Source organism: Mercenaria mercenaria, chromosome 3, assembly GCF_021730395.1.
Source record: "Mercenaria mercenaria strain notata chromosome 3, MADL_Memer_1, whole genome shotgun sequence".
Taxonomy (NCBI): Eukaryota; Metazoa; Mollusca; class Bivalvia; order Venerida; family Veneridae; genus Mercenaria; species Mercenaria mercenaria.
This window is the reverse complement of record NC_069363.1, coordinates 37,352,144-37,378,130: the sequence shown is the minus strand read 5'-3', so window position 1 is coordinate 37,378,130 and position 25,987 is coordinate 37,352,144. Positions and strand designations below refer to the sequence as shown.

The window sequence follows — 25,987 nt, the reverse complement described above, 5'->3', positions numbered from 1 at the left end:
TTTGACTCTAGGGGGATAATTTGAAAAACCTTGGTAGAGAACCACTAGATGATGCTACATTACAAATATCAAAGCCCTGGGCTTTGTGGTTTGGACAAGAAGATTTTCAAAGCTTTTCCCTATATAAATCTATGTAAAACATATGACCCCCAGGGCGGGGCCATATTTGACCCTAGGGGGATAATTTGAACAATTTTAGTAGAAGACCACTAGATGATGTCACATACAAAATATCAAAGCCCTAGGCCCTGTGGTTTTGAACAAGAGGTTTTTCAAAATTTTCCCTATATAAGTCTATATAAACCATGTGACCCCCGGGGCGGGGACATATTTGACCCCAGGGAAATAATTTGAATCATATTGGAGGACCACTAGATGATGCTTCATATCAAATATCAAAGCCCTAGGCTCTGTGGTTTTGGACAAGAAGGTTTTCAAATTTTTTCCCTATATAAATCTATGTAAATTATAGAAATAAACAAAGGGCCATAACTCACTCATAAATTGTTGAACCAGTCTGATTTTCTGGAGGACACAACTAGGGTACCAATACATCATTCTGACAAAATCCCCCCGGTAGTTTCTGAGGAGATGCGATAACGAGAAATTGTTAACGGACGGACGGACGGACGGAATGACGGACGGACGGACCACGGACGCAGAGTGATTTGAATAGCCCACCCTCTGATGATGGTGGGCTAAAAAAGGTAATGCGAAACCACATTTGGTTTCTAAACGGCGTATAACAAGCTTATGAACATGTATTTCAAGTTGCTCTATTTCTTGTACTGTATTATGACTGGAGAAATAGAGAATTTCCTTCAGGAAAAATGATTCCCTGAATTCAAAATTGATGATTGAACGACTGACATTATTTCATGTAACGCAGACGCTTCATCAAGAGTGATAACAGTGATGACATTTTCCAAAAAAAGAAAATATAAACTTAACAATTGCTATTGAATCTCTTGATAGACATTTTGTCTCACGCGTAACGTTTCATTTATATTAAAAAAGTATATAATTATAAAGAACGTTCCTTTTATCCAAATATATCAGGTAAATGTTCTCTTAAGAAAATGTATACTGAATGAAAATATCAGCAGCCTCATTCACCTGATATTGAATCATATCAGAAACAGCTGTCACCAGATCTAAATATACTTATTCAGGCAGGTAAGATGTCATGTGTATGGATTATTGTTTGGAATAGTCAATATATTGCAACAAATGCCATATATGTTGAGGAAATACATATTCTTACACTTCTGGACTTCTTTTTCTATCAGTTATATTTTATCTATTGTGCTCACATATCAAAAGGAATTGCTGGAAAAATGACGTTACTATATATGGCTGAAAATTTACATTTATGAGGCAGAGGGCGTACCGGCACACGTATAACATTTATACAGGCTTTGAGAAAACTGAGTAGATGGTGAACTGATATTGTCTAGTAAAATGATATTGGGATACCGTATTTAGCTAGATGTAACTTTTCAATAAATCAGTAAACAATGGTAACAGAACTAGAACGCATAGAGGATTCAAACATCAGAAATGAGGAAGAAAACTGTCACTGGCTGGATTGTCTCAACCCAAAGAAAGACATGCAGGAATTTTTAACAACCATTGCAATTATATTAATGTCATGTGGTGTAGCTATTATGTGTGTAAGTTTCATAGTGCCACGAGAGCACGTGTTCGATCCATCACTTCCGGCCCGTGAAATGGAGAAAATCGAAATACATTACGCTAAACTATCTTATTACTTAGATATTTGCACTGTGATTGGGATGTCTTTCATTGCCGCAGGTGGGCTTATTACTTCGGGAGTTTTTGTGTATTATTTTATAATGCCAGACAGAGAGGTTTACAGAAAGAAAGACAGACAAGATTTGAACCTCCTTACTGGAACCCAACGAGAAATGGTTTCATATGGTACAAGCAATGATGGATAAAATGTAACTTTCTTTTGTTTTGATTATTTGATTCAATTGAAAATATACGTATAAATCATCAGAAAGTACACTAGTTAACATCTAAAGCTTCATGTTTCATGAATCAATTGTGCAGAAAAGAAGACAGAATTTGAACCTCCTTCGCGGACCCTAACCTGAAATGGTTTATATGGTTCAAGCAATGATGGATAAAATGTAAAAATCTTTTGTTTTGATTATTTGATTCACTTGAAAATATACGTATAAACCATCGGAAAGTACACTAGTTAACATCTAAAACTTCATGTACCATGAAAAATGTGCAAGTACCTTTAGCGTCACATGAGAAGACAGTAATACTGATCTGAGAAGGGACGGACTTGAGTATAGTACCAAGATATTTTATTAGCCTCATACCATATAACTAAACGTCTTAATGTTGCTTTAAACAATTCGAAATAAAGTGCCATTAAGGCGTATGTTTTATTAACAATTTTATATGTATTTGATATATTAAATCGATAGTATTTATATCTGTTACAGCAACGAATGTAGAATACATAATAAAGGACATATTGATTTGTTGTTTTTCGCCTTTTTCCTTTTTCTTAAGAAAACCCCCATTTACACTAGTTACGCGATACTATTTTTATTCCTTGTTTCTAAAACGTTTCCCTAAAGGTGTTTTTTTTTTCATAATTGCTTTCTCGGTATTGAACGAACAGTTTTCAGTTGGTTTGAGTATAAAGTTACATACATTTGAATAACAATCAATCGTCATAAACAGTGAAAAAGTTAACAGATGTTATCCCATATCTATAATTTATAAGATCCAGTTCTAGTTTCAGTCACTGGTAGATACCATAAAAGTATATTATAACAGTACCTTGAACAGCAGTGTTGTATTCGGCTATAGTGGATTGTGCCAGGCTTTCATCCAATGAGACACCTGAGTTTGACCCAGCCTGTCAAAAGACAAAAACCATGAGAGGCGAATGCATCATTGTAAAAGAAGTTACTGTTTAAATGACTCTTTTAGTAGATACGTATACATATTTCTAGAGTTATATCAGTCAAGCTTAAAGGCTCATAACCCCTTTGTTTTTCTATAACTATTTTCTCCATATTTTTGTCAAAAGCTTTGAATATTGATTAACATAAAAGAAAGTTATTTTTTGAACCTATGGTTTTATTACCTCCCTTTACGGCTATTACGGAATAAGTTCATTTGCGGTATTGAAAGCTGTGCTTTCCGAACCAAGTAATCAAGCGTAACACCTATTTGGACAGCCGTTTTATCAGTTTTTAACATAAACTTTTACGCTTTTTGGAACATAAATTTCAGATAAATAAGACTGAAAATTCGTTTGACACGTGATACGTAGAGACGATATCAGTATGTAATTTCTGATTGAATACTTTTTCGGTATCCCGAAGGGAGCTGATTACATGGTTTTGTATTCTTACGTGAAATACAGTATATATATGAGATTGAAAACAATGAAAATATATGATAAAAGCCATGATAAAAAGGTTAGTCATTTATTTATATTGTCGGATATATTCAGGGTCTTACAGCTGCTTAATATGTAACAATTACTGTTCAGCTGTGTAGTGACAAGATACGCAGGTTAACGCTTGCAATAAACAATAAAAATGTGGAAAAAACAGTAGAGTATAGATAACTTAACAGCTTAAAAATCATATAAGTTTTTAAATGAATGCCATTTCAAAAAGAACTTTGTTCAGTATTCAATTTCAAATTGTCTTACAGCTTATCAATGCGTATCCTTAAGGGTTCTAACCTTGTACAATTTCAAAAGGTTCATGAGTATATACATATTTTTTTATACAACACTAAATTCTGTAACTAGTCTATTTTACATTGTTTTGTCGTCATGTTCACTTCAGGTTAAACCCATTGGTTTAATTTTGTCCAACGTTACTATTTTAGCTTGCCTTTTGTCTGTACCGTTTTATATGTTATCTTTGTTGTTTGAATATACACTGGTTATACGAGCTCTCTCTAACACAATTATTGTGTGTTTTCTTATATACTTTCTTTTGTCCCTGGGTATATAAATACTATGCCTAATACACGTATCCAATGCAGATAAAAAGTAATAAGTATGTGCCTTGTTTTCTGTTCAGTGGCTTTCGGTAAATGTGTTACCTCCACTACTGCTTTCATTGCCATAAAAAACGTTATAAAATTTCATTTTAAATGTTCAAAAAGTTCGAATGATGTTTTAACGGATTCCAATAAAGAATCCCTAAATTCTTTCAAAATGGTCGCTTTTTAATGATATTTGTGATAAAGATCTTGCTGAAGTTAAGGGCAAAATACCTCCTAAATCTTTACTTTAATCAATGTCATGGTTTGTGTATTCAATTGTCAAGTTACGTGCATAACTGTAACACGTGCTATTCAATCTTATATTCAGGTAATGCAAAAGCAGTAACTGAAGCTGGTATAAAATGATCATGAATAATGTTATCATACTGAATCTAATTCAGATACTGAAAACAAAATCGTTGGTAGAATAACGATACATGATCTTTATGACTAATGAATTGCATTTATTTTGACAGTGTAATACTATCTTAACATGCAGTAACGTAGACTGTTGCACAGGTTCAAAGCTTATTTATGTTAATCATCAATAACACAGACATTAAATTTTAATTCTACCCTGAAATGGAATATTTGCCATACAATTTTCACGCATATTGACACCGCTTGGTGAAATATATCAATTATACGTCTGAAATACTTGCAATTAATGTAATATCTGCTTCACAGGCGGTGCAACGTTAGCCCGAAAAAGGAAGGTGGTGTTTATTTATATATACTAAAGAATCTACTTTAATAACCATAACTACATTTACGAGATAAAACAGCAGGTAATTTCTTTTTTCCATGTATTAGAACTAGAAACTGACATAGATGAGAAGATACAGACAACGATGTGAAAAGTCCACAGTTCTAGTATCTAAAAGTTTAAACAAACAAATTGAAACTGAATGGATGCCGAATATAAAAGAATGATTTGTATAAAGTCATAAAAAAAGCATAACATCAAATTTGCAAATTGGAAGAAACCTGTAATACAGTCCAAGCATATGATATTTAAAAGGGACAATTAAATAACAATCTTTACCATGTGATTATCATATGAATTTTTTAGTTTGTTTCATCCTACCCTCTTTTTGTGGTCTGATAAAGAAATACCATTAAAACTGAATACTTATTTATAGCATCCATACTTATTTATAGCATCCATCATTTCAAATAAGACAATTGTAACAATATGCATCTTTAAAGTCTTTGTATATAGAGTAGTTTTGTACTCTGCTTCTTTAGCCACTTATGTTTGTTTCGTTAATTAATTCACTTAAAAGTATTAAACCCGTAATAGAGTACCTCCTCTTTGAAGAGTATTCAATTCCTACCATAAACCTACTTTTACGTTTTTACTTCTTTCAAGACTCATTATTGAATTATTGATTTATTGTACAAAAGTGGGAAAAAAGTCATTTGATAAGCGATTTCTTGCTGTTCAAAGTGAATTTACTTCTGAAACAGAAGGGGTAGAGTTAGACATCTTTATAAATACTGAGTTACATGCGGTAAAAGTTCTCTATTTTGCCTTCACTCTTTAGATTACATATTGTGGAAGAAATGTAGGTAGGTTTTACTTCCGCCCCAATGTTATTTTTGAATGAAGTGAGCAAAATTCTACAGAGGCCCGCAGGATTCGACCTTAATTTTTCAATGTTGAAGTTAGAATTCTGTCTCGTTAAATCCGTTAACTTGAGACACCCTAGACAAAAATGATATTGGCAGTTTCATTTTGTGTTTCATAATTGTTTACCGATAGTTTGATGTTTCTTTAATCAAAATTAACGTTTTGGATAGTGGCCATCACTTTGAAATTTGTCTCTACTTGAGCTTGAGGAATACCATAAATTATACGAAATTTATAAAAAACGGCACAGTAAAAGTTGTTTAAAAATTGCAACACAGTGCGAAACACGGTCAACTTTAAGAATATACTAAGCAAATGCCATTTTTTAAACATTACTATTAGTGGCCCAATACCTTAACAAAAACAATACATAGAGATATATATTTTGACACCGGCTTATCATGACTAACAAATTAACAGTATCCCTATAAAAACATACAAATGACACGTTGTTATGCAGTTAGTTGACAAAAATTCAAAATGAATAATGCTACGTTTTAAGCAATATATCACTCTCATTTTATCACAGTGAGGAAGGATATTTTACAAGTATAAGTACAATTTAGCCTAACTGACATATATCACAAACAATAAGAAACGTGCGAAAGCTCAAATATCCGATTTTTATTGCGAGTTCTGTTAACATTCGCTTTTTTAATGCCTCTTAGTTTCAGTTATTCAAAAACGATATGTTAAAACCAAGTCAGTATTTTAGAATGAGAATGCATATGTAATGAAATGTATATATAAAGTGTTATATCTGAAATAATAGTAACTCATTTTTGTAGCAGTGTTGTTGTTGTTGTTGTGACAGTAGCAATTGTAGTAGGAGGCACGCTTTCAAAAAGAACTAACAAAATAAGCAGTATTTTTTGAGTGAAATTATACATACAAACGGAATAGGGAAGGCACTATTTATTCTAGATAAATATCTACTTAACTGCATCAAAGTTCACAATCTGAAAAATAGTGAAGGTTTCATTTTATGAAAAGGAATTATTTGAGCCGAATAAATGATAGAAAACCGGTCACTCATCTGCTTGTTTCAGTGCATAGAGAGATTTAAGCCGGAAAGAAACAAACTCCAACTTATTTCAAAGTCCAAACGACTTACGTACATTCTATTTCACGTACATTCTTTAAACCGAAAAAGTATAATTCATTCATTAAAACGATATGATTAAATTCCTAAATAAAATGGAAACAATAATCGTTTGCATTGCAAGTTACGTCTAGGAATGCTAGATACAACATAAATTGTTTGATGTCACAATTATACAAAACAGTAGTGCTCGACTATCTGTCACTTTGGTGAACGAATGTGTATTTTCTGTTATTGTGTTTCACCTGAGGAGCTAGGGCATTTTGTGAAGTAGAGAATGGCATGTCGGTAAAGAAACTTTAAATTAGTTCTTTATACTTTTTCGAAACATTTTTATACAGTTTAGTTATTTATCAAAACATTAAGGCTATTTCCTACAACTGTTCATGTCCGTATAGCTAAGATCATACCATTTCAGATTAATGTTTAACGCTTCATCATATAAAGATGACTAATAACTAATGACAGATATAAGTATAACGTATAACAAGAAAGAAATGATGGTCATATATTGCTCACAACTTTTATCACAAGAAACGTTTTCTGCCAAATTACTTTTAACAATGGCCTGCAGATTCTGAGGAGTAATTTTTTATCCATGTCTGTATGTAACTATTTCAAATCAGATCAATTGTCAAGGAGTAGATGGTTTTTTTTTTTTTTTTTTTAGATTTTTCTGTATTTAGTTCGGTCATCATTTCTTCGAGAATAGTATTTTACTCCTGATAGATGTCAAGAAACACTTTTGTGAAATTATTTCAAAATAGTAGCAGGTTTGGAACAGATTCTGTTTGAAATATAATATTTCTAGTTCCAGAGTCTATGCTTTTGTTGAATTGGTATAATTGGAATAATCTTTATAAAGGGCATCCGAATTTCTGACAAGATTGTTTAGCTTTCACTCAATACATATAGGGAAAAGGGACCACGCACTGTGGTGGCCATATGTTTTGACGAGTGAGATTTATTTAAACAATCTATTTGAAAGGATCACCCAATAACCGTCTCTGTGAAATTAATGAAATCGATGAGGATTTTCTATATTTGATGAAAATATCACATGATAAAATACTTTATTGAAAGGTGGGCATTAAATATCTTTAACGTATGGACGTGAACATGATTAGTATAAACAAAAAGTAAATATAGTAAACGGGGAAAGAAAGACTGAAAAGTGGGAATCGGTTAGGCAGCACCTTGGAACGCTCAGAGACAAAAGCACAATGTGGGGTTTTAACCGATTAAATGTGTACACATCATAATTCTTCATCCCCATCACATTTCCCAGGCATAAAAGAAAGAGTAAATATTGCTTATCCGCGCCAGGTGAATCCACAACACGCGTGGAGCGACGATATGAACAAGAGCAAAAATACTCGCGTAGATTCCTACTTCTGTAATCCCTCAACTAAAACATACAGAAACATGAACGTACGTACTAAATGACTGCAGAGCCTAGAGCAAAACGTTAAAAATGGCCACAAGACACATATTAAAGCACCTCTGTCAGAGTTGACACCAAGCTTTTGCTTTCTATCAAAATACTTCGTGTCAAAGTCTCATATCCTCATAGCATAAATACAAACGAATAGATAGCAAGACAAAAACATCCTTGTACTAACTCAAAGGTTCAACGAAAACTAGCCTACCTTCTTTATTTACACACACTTAAACTTGTCTTGGTGGCCAATTTTATTAACAACCACTTTGCATTCCAATATTAACATCTCTGTTGAAGGAACTCACACATTACAGGCGGTCATTCTATCAGAATGTCTCTCGTGTGATTTTGACCAATGAAATATGTTTTAATCATTTAAGCATTCGTTTGGTTCTATAACTGATATTTAACTTATATTGAGTTTGAAACAGTTCTTTATAGTTGAAAAGAATACAACAAGCTATTCAGAGAAAGTTGTTCGTTCAGACTTTTCATAATCTACAAGTTAATTACATTTTCTACCTAAAATTAGGTTACTATTTCATTTCCTGTGATTCATTAAAAATTCTATAATAATAAAAACTATATTGTAAAGCAAGTAAACTGTGTTTAAGCCTCACAAAAGTTTAAAATCAGTCAAAACTAGCAACGCAACGTATGAAGTTGAAGGAATGCTGATTAAATATAAAACGATTTTCGGAAGCGTATCATATAATACACCTATGCGCATAAATCTCCAAAACACTAGCTAACTGTTTGAAACTAATGGTTATCTAGATAGATTTATATGCATAAGAAGTATTACAGGGGTTTCTTTGTAACACCAATGTGTTAGATCTGCATGGATTACATTTCAATGTTTTGTGTATCATGTGACCTTCTGTCTGTTACACTTTAAATAAACAACAGTATACACAGATTATAAACTGAAGCCTGAACAAGACCTGCGGGTGGATAGCAACGCTAGTGTGACAAAATTTGTAAAAAGATCCGTTAGAGGCATATAATGCAAAACAAAAAGAATGATAGCAGACTCGGTTTCATTGAGTATGTTCATGAAAAGTAATGAAATGTGCAACACCTTTCACGCCCTCTAGCTTAAAGCGGGACTCTATTACACATCTATTGGATAGACTCCATGATCCCAAAGGACCAGAAAATATAACAACACCGAATCCAAATACGGAGAAACTCTACGGCACTTTAAGATTGATGTTGGGATAGTATAATTGGTAAAAAAAATCCATGAAGAAGCCTTGTAACTAAAAGAAGTTAAAACATAGACATAAACAAGTACAAAATTGGCAACAATTCTGAGTCGTAGAACTTTCTACTCTTACTATGTTCAAAGAGATACAATGTAACAGGTTATACCGAAACATTGCAAAGATGAAAACAGGGGCATAGGTTTATGAAAATGCAAAACAGAGTTACTGGACTTGTACATGTCATACAATCAGAGTTTACGGATGTGTAAAGTTTCAATCAATTCCCACAAGTGGTTACTGAGATACAAGCTTACACACACAAATATAATCAAAACTTGGTGTATACCATTGTTAAAGTATCTAACAGAGCTATGGAACATGTACAGTACATGTCAGATCATCACAGTGAATGGGTGTATGAAGTTTCAACCTATTTCCATTTTGCGGAGTCTCAGATACCAGTTTACATACAAAACTGAACTAAATCGGGATGCCGACGCAATGGGAGAGTGCAGTAGCTCAACCTTTTCTTCTAATAGTTCACCTTAAAGTTGTTCAGGCTATGCTACGAAACGCAGAAATTGTGAACCAGTGTCTCTACTGGTCTTCCATGTATGAAATTTGTAAGCAGCGACAAATATGTAAACTTGCGATCGTTATCTTCAAAACCATCAAAGACAAACATCCCGTTTTGAATTTGTATCGCCAGTAGTTTTTACATATAATGTAAATTAAACTAGAAAGCATCCAAAGTTTAGGTGACAAGAATAGATGCATTCATGTGCTATCACAATTCAATGTTTTTATGAGACGATAAAAATCTTATATTAATTATATGAGTGTGTACGTGCATCCGGACTTTGTTTTCAGCTAGTATCTCAGTTTTTGCACTGTCGAAAACACAAAGATTCTGCTACATGTAGTAGAATTTGAGAAAGCTTTTGAGAAATAGCCAGGTTTATTTTTATTGTCAGTATGACCCGATCGATTGTTTGGTAACTTTTGTTGGACCAAAGCTCAGCGAGGAGTTGGTCTGTTTACGTTCTCACGTCCAACAAGTTGTGTTGAGATTAAGTAGGAGGTTGGATTGTGAATTTTCTCACTCTTGATATGTTACTGCATATTCAAATAATGTACATGTCCGTACTCTCACCGATAATGAACCGCTTTGTTTGTAGATTGGCGCAGTTCATGGATTTGCCGATCATATTTGTCGTTCATTTCGCATAACTACGAGAACAATTCCGTCAAATCATTTATCATGCCTGTGTAAATGAACACCAGAAAAAAAATCATTATCATTCCAAGTAAGCACGTTTCCGCACTTATTTTTCATTTCTTTAAAGGTTTTGTTCTCCCGACATCAGAAATTTCAAAAACTACTGTTTTAAATCAAATTTTAAATCAAAACCCTGGTCAAAGGATAGGAAACAAACTAATAAAGTGAGTGCTAGAAAACTTTTTCGTTCAGACACCGTTTTGGAATATAACGGCTATCGGTTTACGCATTGAAGCATACGCTCATGAAAACAAAACAAAAAACAAACAAACAAAATACACGAAAAATATGGGATTTCATCGATTAAGGAACGTCTCAATAAAATGCTTGAATTAATTTATATTCGAATTATTTCTTAATTAAATCAACGGGTTCTTTCTTTTCAGTGTTACTGAACATTATAATGAGACCGATTGCTCTTTGTCCATAATGTTTTATGTCACGTTTGAAATATCGCGGTACATTATATTGTGAGCTCTCCCTACCTACTATATTAACTTCTTCTATGTGCCTTGTTTGTGGATATATAATCGCGTCCATTGCAACCATTAAGGCATCGATGTTATAGTGGGTTTATTTGCGTCTTGTGGCTGAGGTTACTTCAAGGTATTTTACCTAACCGTTCTCCGCATAGTGGTCAGCTTAGGATGTATGTCATCTTAAAGAATAAGTTATTTTACTTGATATAAGTCAGATATTTCGTGAGGTATGCAATTGGATCTGAATTAATCTGAAAACTTGCCATATCTTAATTGTTACCCTTTCTTACTTAAGCTTTTGAAAGAAAGCACATTAGTTATACAAAGAAAATGAATTACATTTATTTGACAGTGTAATTCTATCTTGTATGTGTTTTAATACACCCGTCGTGTAAACGTACTAACATGTTCCTTGAAAATGTGGAAAAAGACAGATTTAAAAGCGTTTATATTAATCATTAATAACACCAGGTTAATTTTTTAATTCTATCTGGAAATTTTGGCATTCAATTATTCATGCATAATGACACTCCTTGTGAAATAATTCAATTACACACTCGAAACACTTGATACTAATGTAACATTTGCTTAACATGCAATGCTGTGTTAACTTGAGAAGGGAAAATGAAGTCAGAAGACTGGAAGAATATTCAAAATGTTTTTTAAAAAATCGTTTTCACATATCTGAAAATTATCAATAAAATATATATCAGTAGGTTTTGTTATGCAATGTGAAAATGTATGATATATGGACAGCGCTTTAATTCGACAGAGTAGAATTATTTTCCAAAGGTTTTGCACTAAACTGAGCAATACAGTTGGCTTTTTTTTTGCATTTTATCAACCACAAGTTTCATTCTGTAACAGAAAACGCATTTGTATTTGCTTATTTGTTTAATTACTCTTTTTTCATTTAGCATATTTTTTTTAAGTTTTGTCACTTCAAACATTAATCTGTGATTGATTTTATTTCTTGGCATTACCAAAACAACAAATTGGATCTGTTAACTGCTTCCACTGCCATTTTGTTAACTCAAAAAATAGCAGATTCAACGTTATACCAACACAAGTATAATGTCATATGGTAAATTTCAAGCGTTCAATATTTGAGGAACACCTCAAGTGTCCTTTCTTGCATTATTTCAGGCACGGGCATCGGGGAAGAACCACCGGCCTTCCGTACGTCAGCTGAATAATTTTTAATATGACAGAGTTCTTGACAAGTGATTCGAAGTCAGCGACCTTAACCACTTAGCCACTGAGACACCTCAGGGCAAAATGATACAATGTAACCACTTGTTCAGACACTGTACTTAAACATTTGTATGATAAAGACTAACAAATTAACACTGACTTTATATAATAATAACACTAAACGGAGTGACAAGATGTTACGCAATTAGTTGACAAAAAACGAATGAATAATGTAACGTTTTAAGCAACATATTTAGCAATAAATCACTCTTGTTTTTTATAGTGACTAAGGGTGTTTTTCAATATGTTTTCAGGTTCAGTCATCCAAACTGGTATGTAGAAAAGAGGATACGATTTCAAAAATTTGAGAACGAAAGTAAAAATGCATAAATTATGAGATGTTTGCTATATGTAAGGCGCCTTTGAACGTGTTTATCATGAAAAGGGCGCTATATAAATCTGGTATAATAATAATAATAATGTCTACATAACTTACGTGGCAATTAGCATAACTCACTTCAACACCACTTTTGTTAATAAGGTACCAAAACCAGAAGTATACACACTAGATATATGGACAACAGTTTATTCACATCTATTTCTTACTACTTTGGGTCCACTAAATTCTAAACAATCTGATACAGTACAGATAGTTAAAGAGAGTTAAGCCGAGGAATTGTCCTACGCCATTGGTGACCTTATTGAATGCTTAGGTATTACCTAATCCTGCGCAACTTCTGAATGTTTTTAGCTCGACTATTCGAAGAATAGTCTAGCTATTCTACTCACCCTGGCGTCGGCGTCGGCGTCAACGTCGGCGTCGAACCTTGGTTAAGTTTTTGCATGCAAGTTTGTTTTTGTTTTTTGTTTTTGTTGGATTTAACGTCGCACCGACACATGATAGGTCATATGGCGACTTTCCAGCTTTAATGGTGGAGGAAGACCCCAGGTGCCCCTCCGTGCATTATTTCATCACGAGCGGGCACCTGGATAGAACCACCGACCTTCCGTAAGCCAGCTGGATGGCTTCCTCACATGAAGAATTCAACTCCCCGAGTGAGGCTCGAACCCACATCGATGAGGGGCAAGTGATTTGAAGTCAGCGACCTTAACCACTCGGCCACGGAGGCCCCTTGCATGCAAGTATATATAGCTATCATTTAAAGGCATAGAGCTTTGAAACTTATTTTTCTTTTTCTAGATCAATTACCAACCTCACTGGGTCAAGTTCCATAACTCTGACATGTATTCTGAGCAAATTATGCCCCCTTTTGGACTTAAACAATTCTGGTTAAAGTTTTACATGCATATACTATCTCCAAAACTAATGCAGATATTGAATTGAAACTTCACATGTGTTTTCGGGGTTATAAAACTAGTTGATAGCTGCAAGTCCCATAACTCTGACATGAATTTTGGCCAAATTATGCCCCTTTTGGACTTAAGGTTTTGCGTGCAAGTGCAAACAGCTATTACTAAAAGGCATATAGATTTGAAACTTATATTTTCTTTTTCTAGATCAATTACCAACCTCACTGGGTCAAGTCCTATAACTCTGACATGTATTTTGGGCAAATTATGCCCCCTTTTGGACTTAGAAAATTCTGGTTAAAGTTTTACATGCAAGTTACTATCCCCAAAACTAATGCAGATGTTGAATTGAAACTTTACATGTGCCTTCGGGGTTATAAAACTAGTTGATAGCAGCAAGTCCCATAACTCTGACCTTCATTTTGGCCAAATTATGCCCCTTTTTGGACATAGAATACATACAGCTATTACTAAAAGGCATATAGATTTGAAATTTATATTTTCTTTTTTCTAGATCAATTACCAACCTCACTGGGTCAAATCCCATACCTCTGACATGTATTTTGGGCAAATTATGCCCCCTTTTGGACTTAGAAAATTCTGGTTAAAGTTTTACATGCAAGTTACTATATCCAAAACTAATGCAGGTATTGAATTGAGACTTCACATGTGCCTTCGGGGTTATAAAACTAGTTGATAGCAGCAAGTCCCATAACTCTGACCTTCATTTTGGCCAAATTATGCCCCTTTTTGGACATAGAATACATACAGCTATTACTAAAAGGCATATAGATTTGAAATTTATATTTTCTTTTTTCTAGATCAATTACCAACCTCACTGGGTCAAATCCTATACCTCTGACATGTATTTTGGGCAAATTATGCCCCCTTTTGGACTTAGAAAATTCTGGTTAAAGTTTTACATGCAAGTTACTATATCCAAAACTAATGCAGGTATTGAATTGAGACTTCACATGTGCTTTCGGGGTTATAAAACTAGTTGATAGCAGCAAGTCCCATAACTCTGATATGCATTTTGTTCAAATTATGTCCCCTTTTGATCTTAAAACTCTTTTGATATTTAACCTTTTTTGGGTTATATTTTCCTGCTTCTGGGACAAAATTTCGAATAGTCGAGCTTGGCTGTCTTACGGACAGCTCTTGTTATTCTAGTGGTTACTGCAACAGATCAGTGTTTTGGAAAGTATTATTATAAAGAAAACGTCCTGGTATAATGTCATGCATTGAAATTTTCAAATAAACAAGACTAACACCTCTTAAATCAAAACCCACGTATATTTACAGGTTAGAATGTTTAGCTAACATTTTATAGTATACGGAACAGAAATATTTCCCTTCATAATATACAACAACTAGATAGAAATTAGAAAACACCGTGATAAACAAATTGGAAAATGCTCACCGCACTGACGGTTTTAATCTCTGTTAGAAGTTACATAAACAGAACACATTCCTTTAGAATTAAGAGAAAAGGGTAGCATTATATTGACAACAGTTTGCACTCTACAGAAATCAGTTATTTCTGTTAAGTAAAGACAGTTTTAGGTAAACTGTTAGCAGAATAAATGGACTGATTCTTACATGGCAGTTTTAAGTTTTGTTTTTGATTTCCCAAAATCATACATCTGTTAGTTCTACATTTTTTACTTTTCGAAACAGATGTAGCCATGCTTAAGTAAAACTTGGTCTTTTTCGAATCTGCTTTATTCGTACTCCATAACATAACTCAAATTAGCTGTGAACAACCCATTAAAATTCATACAGTTTTTTTACTGCGTATGAAACGAAAGTATTTAGCTGATATACAGCTAGGTCGACGATGACCACATTACACGATGACGAGTTTGAACACTAGTACCCTCGTTCAGTCCGACTTTTTTCTGTGATGGCGGACTATAACCTATTACTTTGCTATACGTACATTTCGATAGTTTTGACTATACAATAACATTTATGTACAAATGTACATGGTACGTTATTGCAATTATTGGTAATTAGATAGTAGTACTACAAATTATTCACATCGTCAAGTTTTCCAAAGTTCGAGTTTTGCAAGATTACTTGATGACATACAGTCCAATGTGAAGACGTTTAATAACTTTATAGGTTAAACATTCATTGACTTGTTTTCGTACGTATATTATATTTGTTATGCCTAACCTATCTGTCACAACATTATCAATTTATCAAAAAGGCTTATACTAAATGCATACAACCTGAAAGAGCGGTGATTTAACGCAACAATGATCTTGCAGACAAAGATGAAAGAAATTCATCCTTTTATTGATAAAAGTATCACGATTCATATAAATCGAAATTAACAGTGCGTTTTGGGGGGAAATACTTGCATTCAAATGAATTAATTTGATTGTAATAGGGCATTCTGTTATTTAGTAATTTATTCAAATAAAATGTCGTCCGTCGACTGGTACAGCTGTTTGAATGAACTAAAAGGAGAAACCCGAAAATTTTAAATTCAACGTACTGACGATATCCCTGCAACTTGTTTAAAAGGAAGAATAAACTTTGTTTTGCAAAAGATAAAACTGAGTTTAGGCTGATATATCAATAACTCGTTAATTGTTTTTGTTAGAAAAAGACTTACCTTGACGTTCAGACAAAGTAAATCCTTAAAAACTTTGTAAATAAATTATCTCAGTAATCTGACAACAAAACACGTTTATTTTTCACGTCCCTGCAAGGAATATATGCGAGACCACAGTAATTGCTGAATGATACAATGCAGTAACGCACCTTTTTCCTGTCACTTTGGGTCAATGAACATGTATTTTTCGTCACTGATAGCATTGTATTATGTTTCGGCTGCGGAGCTAGAGTTTTTACTTGCATTCAACCTTGCTAAAATGTATGTGATTGCGAAAGTGATAATGTTAGTATTGTTATATTAGGATACAGCACGGAATATGAAGTTCGGACTTCTATTTTAGCGTTTGAGACAATAGAGCATTTTGATATTATATTAAGGGTTGCAGAATAAAGTTTTTCATTTATCAAAATATAGGTGTCGCTTATTCCTTACCTGTTGCTCAATGTCCAATAGATGGCATTTAGTATATCATTTTAATTTCTGTATGTTTATAACTTGTGAACATGTACTTGTGTGCTAAAATGATCACTAAATTGTCCAAATGATGGAAAGCACTAATTTAGCATGTCTCCATTCAAGCTGAAAATTTAGATTAAGTTATTTCTCTAACTGGTGAGACAGTCCAGACCGTTGTAACATCACTGCGATCTGATTGACCACTTAGATAATAAAAGTTCCTTTTTCATATGAGGTCGAATAAATATGATACATGACTATTTGGAAGTAGACTTAATAACAAGTAGACTAGTAAAATTTGAATTTGTTTGCATTCTATTTGTTACAAATAGATTGTCAAAATAGATAGAAGACTCCAACATTCTGTTAACATATTTCATTTCTGAAGTGTTTACCCTTGAAGTTTTCTTCAAAGAAAAATAACAACAAATAATATTATGAAGTCATCAGCGACATCAAATAACGTAATCGCACTTGACGTATTTGATGTGTTTGAAAAGGGTACTGAAAATGACACTTCTTATATAGTATCAAATATTATTTGATATGCAAGCCTGAGCGTACTTAATGATTTTTAGTAGTACTGCTGCTTATGACTAAGGAACATTTTTGCTACAAAAATGAGAGACAGGCGATACGTTGCATTTTCTTTTATACCATATGATACATTTAACCAAACAGGTAAAGGTTGCCCAAGGAAATGCATGGAAGTATAGGTTTGATACAATTATTTCTAACGGAATGAACCCGATATTGTGTTTGCCATTCGCTTATTTACGGTCAATATATATATATTATTATACCGCTGTTTCTGTCAGTTTTAAATCGTTTTGTCATTGAGGTAAGGGATATCAAATTTTCACGAAGCCCATTACCTGTCAAACAGCGAGTTTTATATCCTAATTCTTTTGAAATAAAAACCTGTAGTTAGAAACCTAAACAGTATATCTTGCTGTGACTATAAATTACATAATAATACGATACTAATCGCTGGCAAACATGATAAATGAACGTTTTATATGTGTTTTATTTTTCCAATATTTAAAGTAAATGGGTATGAGTACTACGGAAACCAAGGAGGGAAATTTATTATTATTATTTAGTTATAATTTATTATCTATGGACGTGTAACTGACTGTATGCTTCCATGGCATTCTGGTAGAAAACTGAGTGAGGAAGACGAAGAGGATGAATAAGCAGGGCGACAAGCTGTTACAGCAGGTTTGCATGATCATTTCCCCAAAATACGGTGTTCCGTTAGGGCCAGCGCCTGCTCCCTGTAAACGCGAAACGCGAAGGTACGACGGTACGATGGCGAAGCGCGACAGTACGATGGTGACAACACGACAGTGCGATGGCGAAGCGCGACAGTACGATTGTGACAGTCCGTCGTACTGTCGCGCTTCGTCATCGTACTGTCGCGCTTCACCATCGTAGTGTCGCGCTTCGCCATCGTACTGTCGCGCTTCACCATCGTAGTGCCACCAGCTAAACGTAGCTATCCGCGCCGTATGTGTGACTGTGGTATAACATCGGGTAAACACGACGCATCATAGACAGTCAATCAATAGTTGATTGTAAGTATTGGTTTAACGCCGTTTTTCAAAAGTATTGTTATGTACACTGAGTTGCATTGAACATACTCTTTTAACTGACCAAAATATTAGATTAACTGAGGTTGTTCCGCAACAGATAACAGACCGGACATTATTGCTCTTTGGGCAGCAACTTCCTAGTCTTAATTGCATACATTTACAAATTTTAACTGCGTGAACATTTAGAAATACCGACTTAAAAAGAGAACTCGCATATACTTAGCCTTTCGTGTTATCAGCGTCGGGTATAAGGTAAAGAAATTTTCGGTCCTTTGTTTGGCAATTTGAGATATTCAAATAAATCTAAAAGTAGACATAGTAATATTTGATCTATTTTTTATTTTCACTTTTTTTTTGCTGAAATGTTTAAAAGTATGAACAACTTTAAACACTCTTCGCTCTTATCCCGAAATAAAGACAAAATTACCTTATTTGTATTCAGCGCCACGCGTTATCTTCTGAATGGTTTGATTATTGTCGTACATCTAAATACACTTCAGTATTAACTTAGGGTAGCTTGTTTTTATGCTACAAATTATTGCAACAAAAGGATATTATGTATATCAGAAGCTCAAGCAGTTTGCAGTGAATAATTACCTAGATGTCTAGACGAAGAGAAATGCAAGACAAGACAAAAAATCCACTGCAAATGAATATTTAACGTGGCATGTAACATATCCCTGGGAGAGTTTATAATACGGTGTGTATCAATCAAACTGAGTACCAAGGGGTTTCGTTCTCTATGTTACAACTTTTTCTTTTAAGTTAGGTTTTCTAAAAATGAATATAATTATGAAATCATGAATTAGCTAGAGAACTTTTATAAGCTCCATTCTCATCCATCAAAACTATGACAGTCTTCTTTTATATGAAACTATATATCAAAACAAACATAATTTGTTATTTGATCAACCTGAAGTACAAAATATTTATAAAATGACACGATGAAATGTTATTTTCATCTATACTGAGCCTTCCTGAAATAACTATCATGCGTTGTTACATGTCTGGTCATTTGGGGCTTTCTACTAAAGTTGGTGCTGATTGTGTTAGTGGGGGCGTGACAGTTGTGGCACATTTCATTATTCTCATGAAATGAATCTGATATCATTTTGCATAGCTGCGTCCTGTGCATCTAAAGGATGTTTTTAAATGATTGGTTTTGTCAGCAAGGTTTAACAGATTTGCTTAGAGACTTTACTTAGAGGTAGTCTGCATCAACCATGTTTAGATATAAGGTAAGACAGATCATTTTATTGACAACAGGAACTCATAAATTTTACTGCAACGGAAGCCTATATCTGATTACCGGTTTATGTATGGTGAAAAGTGTAAACTGAAAGATGTACTTTGGTGTTCAATACGTTGTTACATTTAGAAGGAGCTTACAATTTAAAGGTTTATATCTAAACACAAAAAGAGCATATCGTTATAAAATGTTTGCACATAAAAAAAATCCGATGTCCCCTCCATGCTTCCGTACATATCAGATAAAAACAGCGGAAACTATTGTTTGCCTTCTTAACAGAACATGGATGATATACCTTTTTGAAGCAGAGCCAATTTGCTCTGTGTAGTATTCTTCCATCTTAAATTGAAACAGACCCCGACTGATAACCATTACTATCGGCAATGCTCGGATGTACACAAATGTATATGAAAAACCACACAAATGTGTGCCTATAGGACGTATTTCAATGTAATGTCTTTATTATTAAATAAAATTTTAATTTATCTTTGTTTCGTCTTTACCGAAAAAATGACAAAAATATTCCCAATCAGGTATCGAACCGCCAGTTGTCAAAATTTGTATTTCAGAAAAGTGTTGCAGACGAATGCCTTAAACCACGTTTTCACGGTAGAGTTTTCAAAAATGTGTTGATCTCCGACGCTTACGGAATAATATAAACAAACGGGCTCCCTAGGTCTCTATCAGAAATTGGATATCTTGATTCCTTTTTCTCTGTGGCTATGTGATGGATCGTTTTAGCCAAGTCCTATTGTCGACAAGTCGACAGCAGGATAAATCATGTTTGTCGTGTTGTCTTGTTGGTACCCCCGCTAGCAAGACTGCACAAGGACACCACAGCAAGAGGGCATGACAAATGTAAGGCGTCCTTCTGTCGTGCTGGCTCTCATTTGTGTTGTGTCCTCGTGCTTGCGGGGAGCCACACGACTACACGATGACACGACAAAATAACATTTTGTCGTTTTGTCTTGCTTGCAAGGGTGCCAAGCGAAACAAAGTAGCATTCCGTTGAGCTGTCGTTCTGTCTGGCTTGTTAGGAAGCCACGCTGACATTCGCAGTTGAATTACACATACGAATTTTTTCGATAATAGAAGTAAATGAAAAAGAGTATACGTCACTTAGTACCCAACTGAGCCGAGACCGCTTTGCTTTTCATTAGACGAGTAAAGTTATTTTCTATCGGTATTACGGTGACATTAAATCGGCCATATCAGCCAATATGTGTGTGTCAACTAAACGGCATTACAACGCCAAATAATTTGTTGTGTCCTCGTGTTCTTGCGTTTAATCCCCACCAGGACGATAGTACGACAGAAAGATAGACGCTACGTTTTTGCGTTTTCCACTCCTTATGTTCTTACGTGGCATCCTTGCCAGTACGACTGTATGACAAAACGACAGAATGCAACGTTTTCGTTTTTCGAATCCTCGTCTTGTCGCGTGACGCCCCCGCCTGAATGAGGACACGATTCAATAGGGTGCCATGAGACAGAGAAATGTCGTGTCATCGCCCTACTTTTAACGTGGTGTCGTGTTGTCGTTCTGGCACGACAACAAGACATAGTATAAACCCGCTATCGTACGTTTGAAATATGGTGACACAGTACTCTATGATCCCAATATTTTACAGTATATTTCAGATTATTAAGTAATTCTAAAATAAAATTAACATGATTTACCGCCGATTTTTATCTTAAAGTCACTCCCGTTTCGTTAAAAGACGATTGTGTTTTGCGTTAAGTTTATGTGCTTGAAAATAACAGTTTTTGTTGTTCTAAGGTTTCAAGCGTGATATTTTGGAAAACTATCAGTAGATTTATTAAAAAAAGTTATTAATTTATGATTTGTTTTAATCAGGAAATAATTCATTAGGAAGAGTATGATTTACTTTTTACTCAAGCAGATTCAATAGGAATTTGTTTTGTCGACATTTTATACGAACATCTAGTGGAGAAAATCAGGTAGCCAATAAGTCTATCTCATACCCGTAAACTTCAAATAACGGATGAATAAAACGCATATAAAAGTTTAGTTATCACACACACTTGTGATTAGTATCATATGGTGATCAAATTTATTTTCACCATATTATATTCGGTTTGGGTTTCTTAATTTATAGTTACAGTAAAATAAACTGTTTAGGTTCATAGCAGCCTCATTTTCGTTCAAAGAACTAAAGATATGAAAATAACCATTTAACAATAGATGGTTTCGTAACAATTTGATATCCGTTACCACCATGTCAAAACGACTTTAACAACACAGGGCTTACTGTGGAAAAATGACTTATTTCGTCCAGCAACAAGTTGGGGCCGCGTCTGGGTTACAAAGATTGCTTCGCTATGTCTTATTCCGTTACCGCAAAGTACATTATATATAATAGAAAAATATAATTCATAAAGATCCCAAATCTGGCGTGACACTAGTACCAGTACACAAATAAAAATAAAATCGGTTACAATCTTTTAAGTAGCTGAGATATAAAATACATATAATTTTTTTATATACTTGGCAGACTGCTTTTATAGAAGCGGAAGACGGCAAAGTTAATGTACGTTCGAAGATAAGGTCGTAATAAATGTACAATACGGATTGTTTTGCCTGTTCGCATTTAATTTTAAAATACAAGCCGTATTTTTGACAGAATTTATATAGGTATATTATAAAACTAATTGTAACAGAGATGGAAACAGCAAGTACCGCATAAATACCCAAAAAAAAACAGAAGTTTTCGTTCTTTGATAATAGGTTTAACAATGATCTTAGAAATATCTCCTTAACATGTTTCATAATTGATCTAAAAAAAATTTCTCCACAATATATTTTACCTGAAATCTGACAATAAATGTTTCTACTGAATGCACTTTCATCAGTGTTTGACTGTAGATGGATAGTATTCACGAAAACAACGTGATATCACAAAAATGTGAATCATTTCAAAAAACAAACAACACAAAAATTAAATTAGATCACGCGGTTTTAGATTTAAACATGTTATTCTGCAGCGAACACTGATTGTTCAATGTTAGGATTGAAATGTGAATCAATTTTGTAAGGATAAAAATTCGCGACTTAGGCTAAAACGGCTATTTCGCAAGAATTAAAATTCACTGACATCAGTTTTTAAAGAAACAATAGACAGAACATTATTTTATTCGTTACGATATAGTATTGTAGGTGGATGCAAAGCACGAAATTCAAAAAAAAAATGTATCCTTACAAACATGAATGATTTCACGGTGTAGCGTCAGGAATCGAAGATAAAAGTAAGTATCTTTGATCGGTTTGATTGGTGGGCATTGTGTCATTTCATAAGTTATACCTGCAACAGTGTTGTCTGTAAAATGCTCGGTTTGTTGTTTGTTCTTGGCAGAACGTTTGGTATTTTAAACAATACTTAGAATGCCACAATAACATATCATCAGTTTGTAAAATGTACTAACCTTTACGTTACGACAGAGTAAATCCTTCAAAATAATGTGATTAAATACAATATCAATTTGAAGACAAAATTGTTTAAAGTTCACGTCACTGCAATGAATATTTTAGACCATAACACAATTTCCTCTGTCACTTTAGCTGAATGAACATTTTCCGACAGTGTGTGGCATTAAACCTTGCTAACATCCGTAAGTAAATCGAAAGTGACAGCGTTAGTACTGATATGATTGTGTGTGTCAAGGATGGTTAATTTAGAGCATGCTTTAAATCCGGGTATTTTGAGATAATAGAGAACCGTAATGTTATCGTTATTTTGGTAGAATATTTTTTTTCAGAAACAAATGCTGTGGTTATAGTTAAACATAAGCTTCGGACATAAAAAATATTCCAAGTGGAAATGTCTAAGCATTGGGTTTTTTGCTCACCTAAACACGAAGTGCTCCGAATGAGCTATTGAGTCTGCTCATCATCCGTTGTCCGTCCGTTCGTTCGTCCGTCCAAACTTTTCCTTAGGTGACATCCTTTTCTGAAACTACTGGTCAGAATTGCAACACTTGGTCAGTAGCATCCTGGCATACCCTCTATTATGTTTCTTCGAATGGTTTAGCTTGACCTTTTTAGGGGCAGCTAAAGCAGAAATGACTTCTTCCTATGAACCACTTGATGAATTTCCATCAACCTCGGTCTGCAGCATTATTGTAAGGTCCTCTCTTAAATTTTTAGGGGCAATGCGGGAATTTCTTATCGTATTACCCGGTCCGATACATCATAATATTGTTCAGTCCAAAAAACTACGACACGAGCCAGTAAATTCAACTTTCCACAATTAGTACAACATAGTGAAAATGCAGTTGTTTTCACATGGCAGTTAGGGAACATATCAATGTTTTCTGAAACCTATTACCTTTCATTTTATGGTTTATATCCTATAATCACTTTGGAATACAATATGCCGTCGTTAGAAAGCCAAACCAAATACTTTATTGTAAATATAAATTTTCCAACAATACTATATAGGAATTACTAATATCTTTGATAACTAAAGCTTTATATGAGCCGCACCATGAGAAAACCAACATAGTGCGTTTGCGACCAGCATTGATCCGCGCAGTCTGGTCAGGATCCATGCTGTTCGCTTTCAAAGCCTATTGCAATTAGAGAAACCGTTAGCGAACAGCATGGATCCTGACCAGACTTCGCGGATGCGCAGGCTGGTCTGGATCCATGCTGGTCGCAAACGCACTATGTTGGTTTTCTCATGGTGCGACTCATATGTGCTTTATCAATCTGCTTACTGAAACACAGGTATGAGTAAATAGTGGAGGACTTACTGGCTTCCTAGTAATATTTTTCACCAGACGACTATATAAACTGGTTCAGAAAACGGGTGGTAGCTGATTCTGCTAAAATAATCATTTAGTAAATCATATTCCTTCAAATATTAAAACTAATTATAAAACATCAAATCCATCAGAACTGAACTCTAATCATAAAGTGGAACACTACCTTGCAGAAGTACAAAAAGAAGAATAAAAACATGCTTTAGTTTATTTTACAGCATTCATTATAAAATAGCTAGTTCAAAAATATATAGACAATTAACACATTTCCGCTATCTGTTATGCATCATTCAGCTAAACACTTGTCTGATATCAGTTTCAGATGCAGGTAATGTGTTTTTCATCCATCAATGAACAGATCTACCTTTCATTATGTCAAAAAAAACTAGATACAGTTTATTCGACTTATCTAAAAGCAACGGTTTTAACTTGCAAAACATCACTGGCAAAATGGTTAAACACTTTGTTGAGTCATGTATAGATTTGTCTATTTTAAGAAATATAAACATCTTATTTGGCGTTTTTTTTTCCCGTTTCATACACATGATTACGGAAGCTTAGAAGGACCTTCAGTTGTGAGAAAATGTTTTCACAAGTACAGAAAACTAAGACGAGATGCCTAAAACTTTATGGTTTTCTCGCATTAAAATGCTCGCACTGTAGTATATTTTTCCATCAACACGATTTAAATTTAGTTGCAAAGAAAAAATCTTTTGTCATTTCGTATATTGTTATATCGAAAATTAGCTCTGAATAAACATGTTGGAATAATTTTTATGAGATGGCTAGATAAGTTTTGGTGATGACGACTTAAATATTTCACGATGCCGAAAAAAAACTTTTTGCATTTCGCGTATTTTTGTCGACATTATTTTTGGAAGTGGCATCTCAAATACTTCTTTGAAAGTAACTGCAAGACTTTATACGGTACATGACCACATGCATAAGACTTTTTTCTCAGAATGTATGTTTAGCTGCCTCTGAACAAAGTGTACTACATCAATTAGTTTCAGAGAATAGATAGGGTTCTTACAATCATCCATTTGTCTGCATCTACGTCGGCTTCCTTATTTGTATAAGTTTTATCTATCTTACTCGATCCGGCCCTTCCGCTAACACACCTTGGTTAAAGATTTAATGTACTTACCTTTTTATCTCTGTAATTACTTGATGGAATACTTCAACCATAAAATAGTTATTTCTCATCATCACCCACATCATATGGCACAAAGCTAATATCTCTCGCACCAATAGTTCATGAATTACCCCCCTTTTTACTCAGAATTTCAGTTTAAAGTTTTTTGTGCACTTTCTATCTAAATTATAATAAAAACGATCTGATTCAAACTTAAAACAATTGTTCCACATCATCACCCATTTCATACTCACCCACATCATATGACACAAGGTCAATAACTCTGGCACAAATTTTTCGTGAAACATGCCCGTTTTTTACTAAGGATTTTAGGCTGATTTTGATGCATTTCCATCGTATCTTTGTTATTATAGAAAGAGTTTGATTAAAAACACTAACAACAATTGTTCCACATCATTATCCACATCATTTAACACA

General features: G+C 34.0%; 2 protein-coding genes across 2 annotated transcripts in view; one reads left to right on the top strand and one right to left on the bottom strand.

The window, feature by feature from the left end:
- LOC123525056 (collagen alpha-3(IX) chain-like) overlaps nt 1–23,228 on the bottom strand; it is a 247,922-nt gene extending 224,694 nt beyond the window's left edge. The window contains exons 1-2 of the mRNA XM_045303754.2: nt 23,077–23,228; nt 2,827–2,905 (exon numbers count right to left, since the gene is read on the bottom strand). The gene's annotated coding sequence lies outside the window, so the exon portion shown is untranslated. The remainder of the gene's footprint in view (nt 1–2,826; nt 2,906–23,076) is intronic.
- LOC123525058 (transmembrane protein 74B-like) lies at nt 1,192–2,513 on the top strand. Its single transcript, XM_045303759.2, has one exon. It carries the CDS (start codon nt 1,518–1,520, stop codon nt 1,959–1,961), a length of 444 nt encoding a protein of 147 aa, XP_045159694.1. The 5' UTR covers nt 1,192–1,517; the 3' UTR covers nt 1,962–2,513.
- Nucleotides 23,229–25,987: the final 2,759 nt, after the last annotated feature.

Bases quoted from the DNA above. Each gene is read 5' to 3' on its own strand.
- LOC123525058 (XM_045303759.2), top strand. From the start codon at position 1,518: ATGGTAACAGAACTAGAACGCATAGAGGATTCAAACATCAGAAATGAG.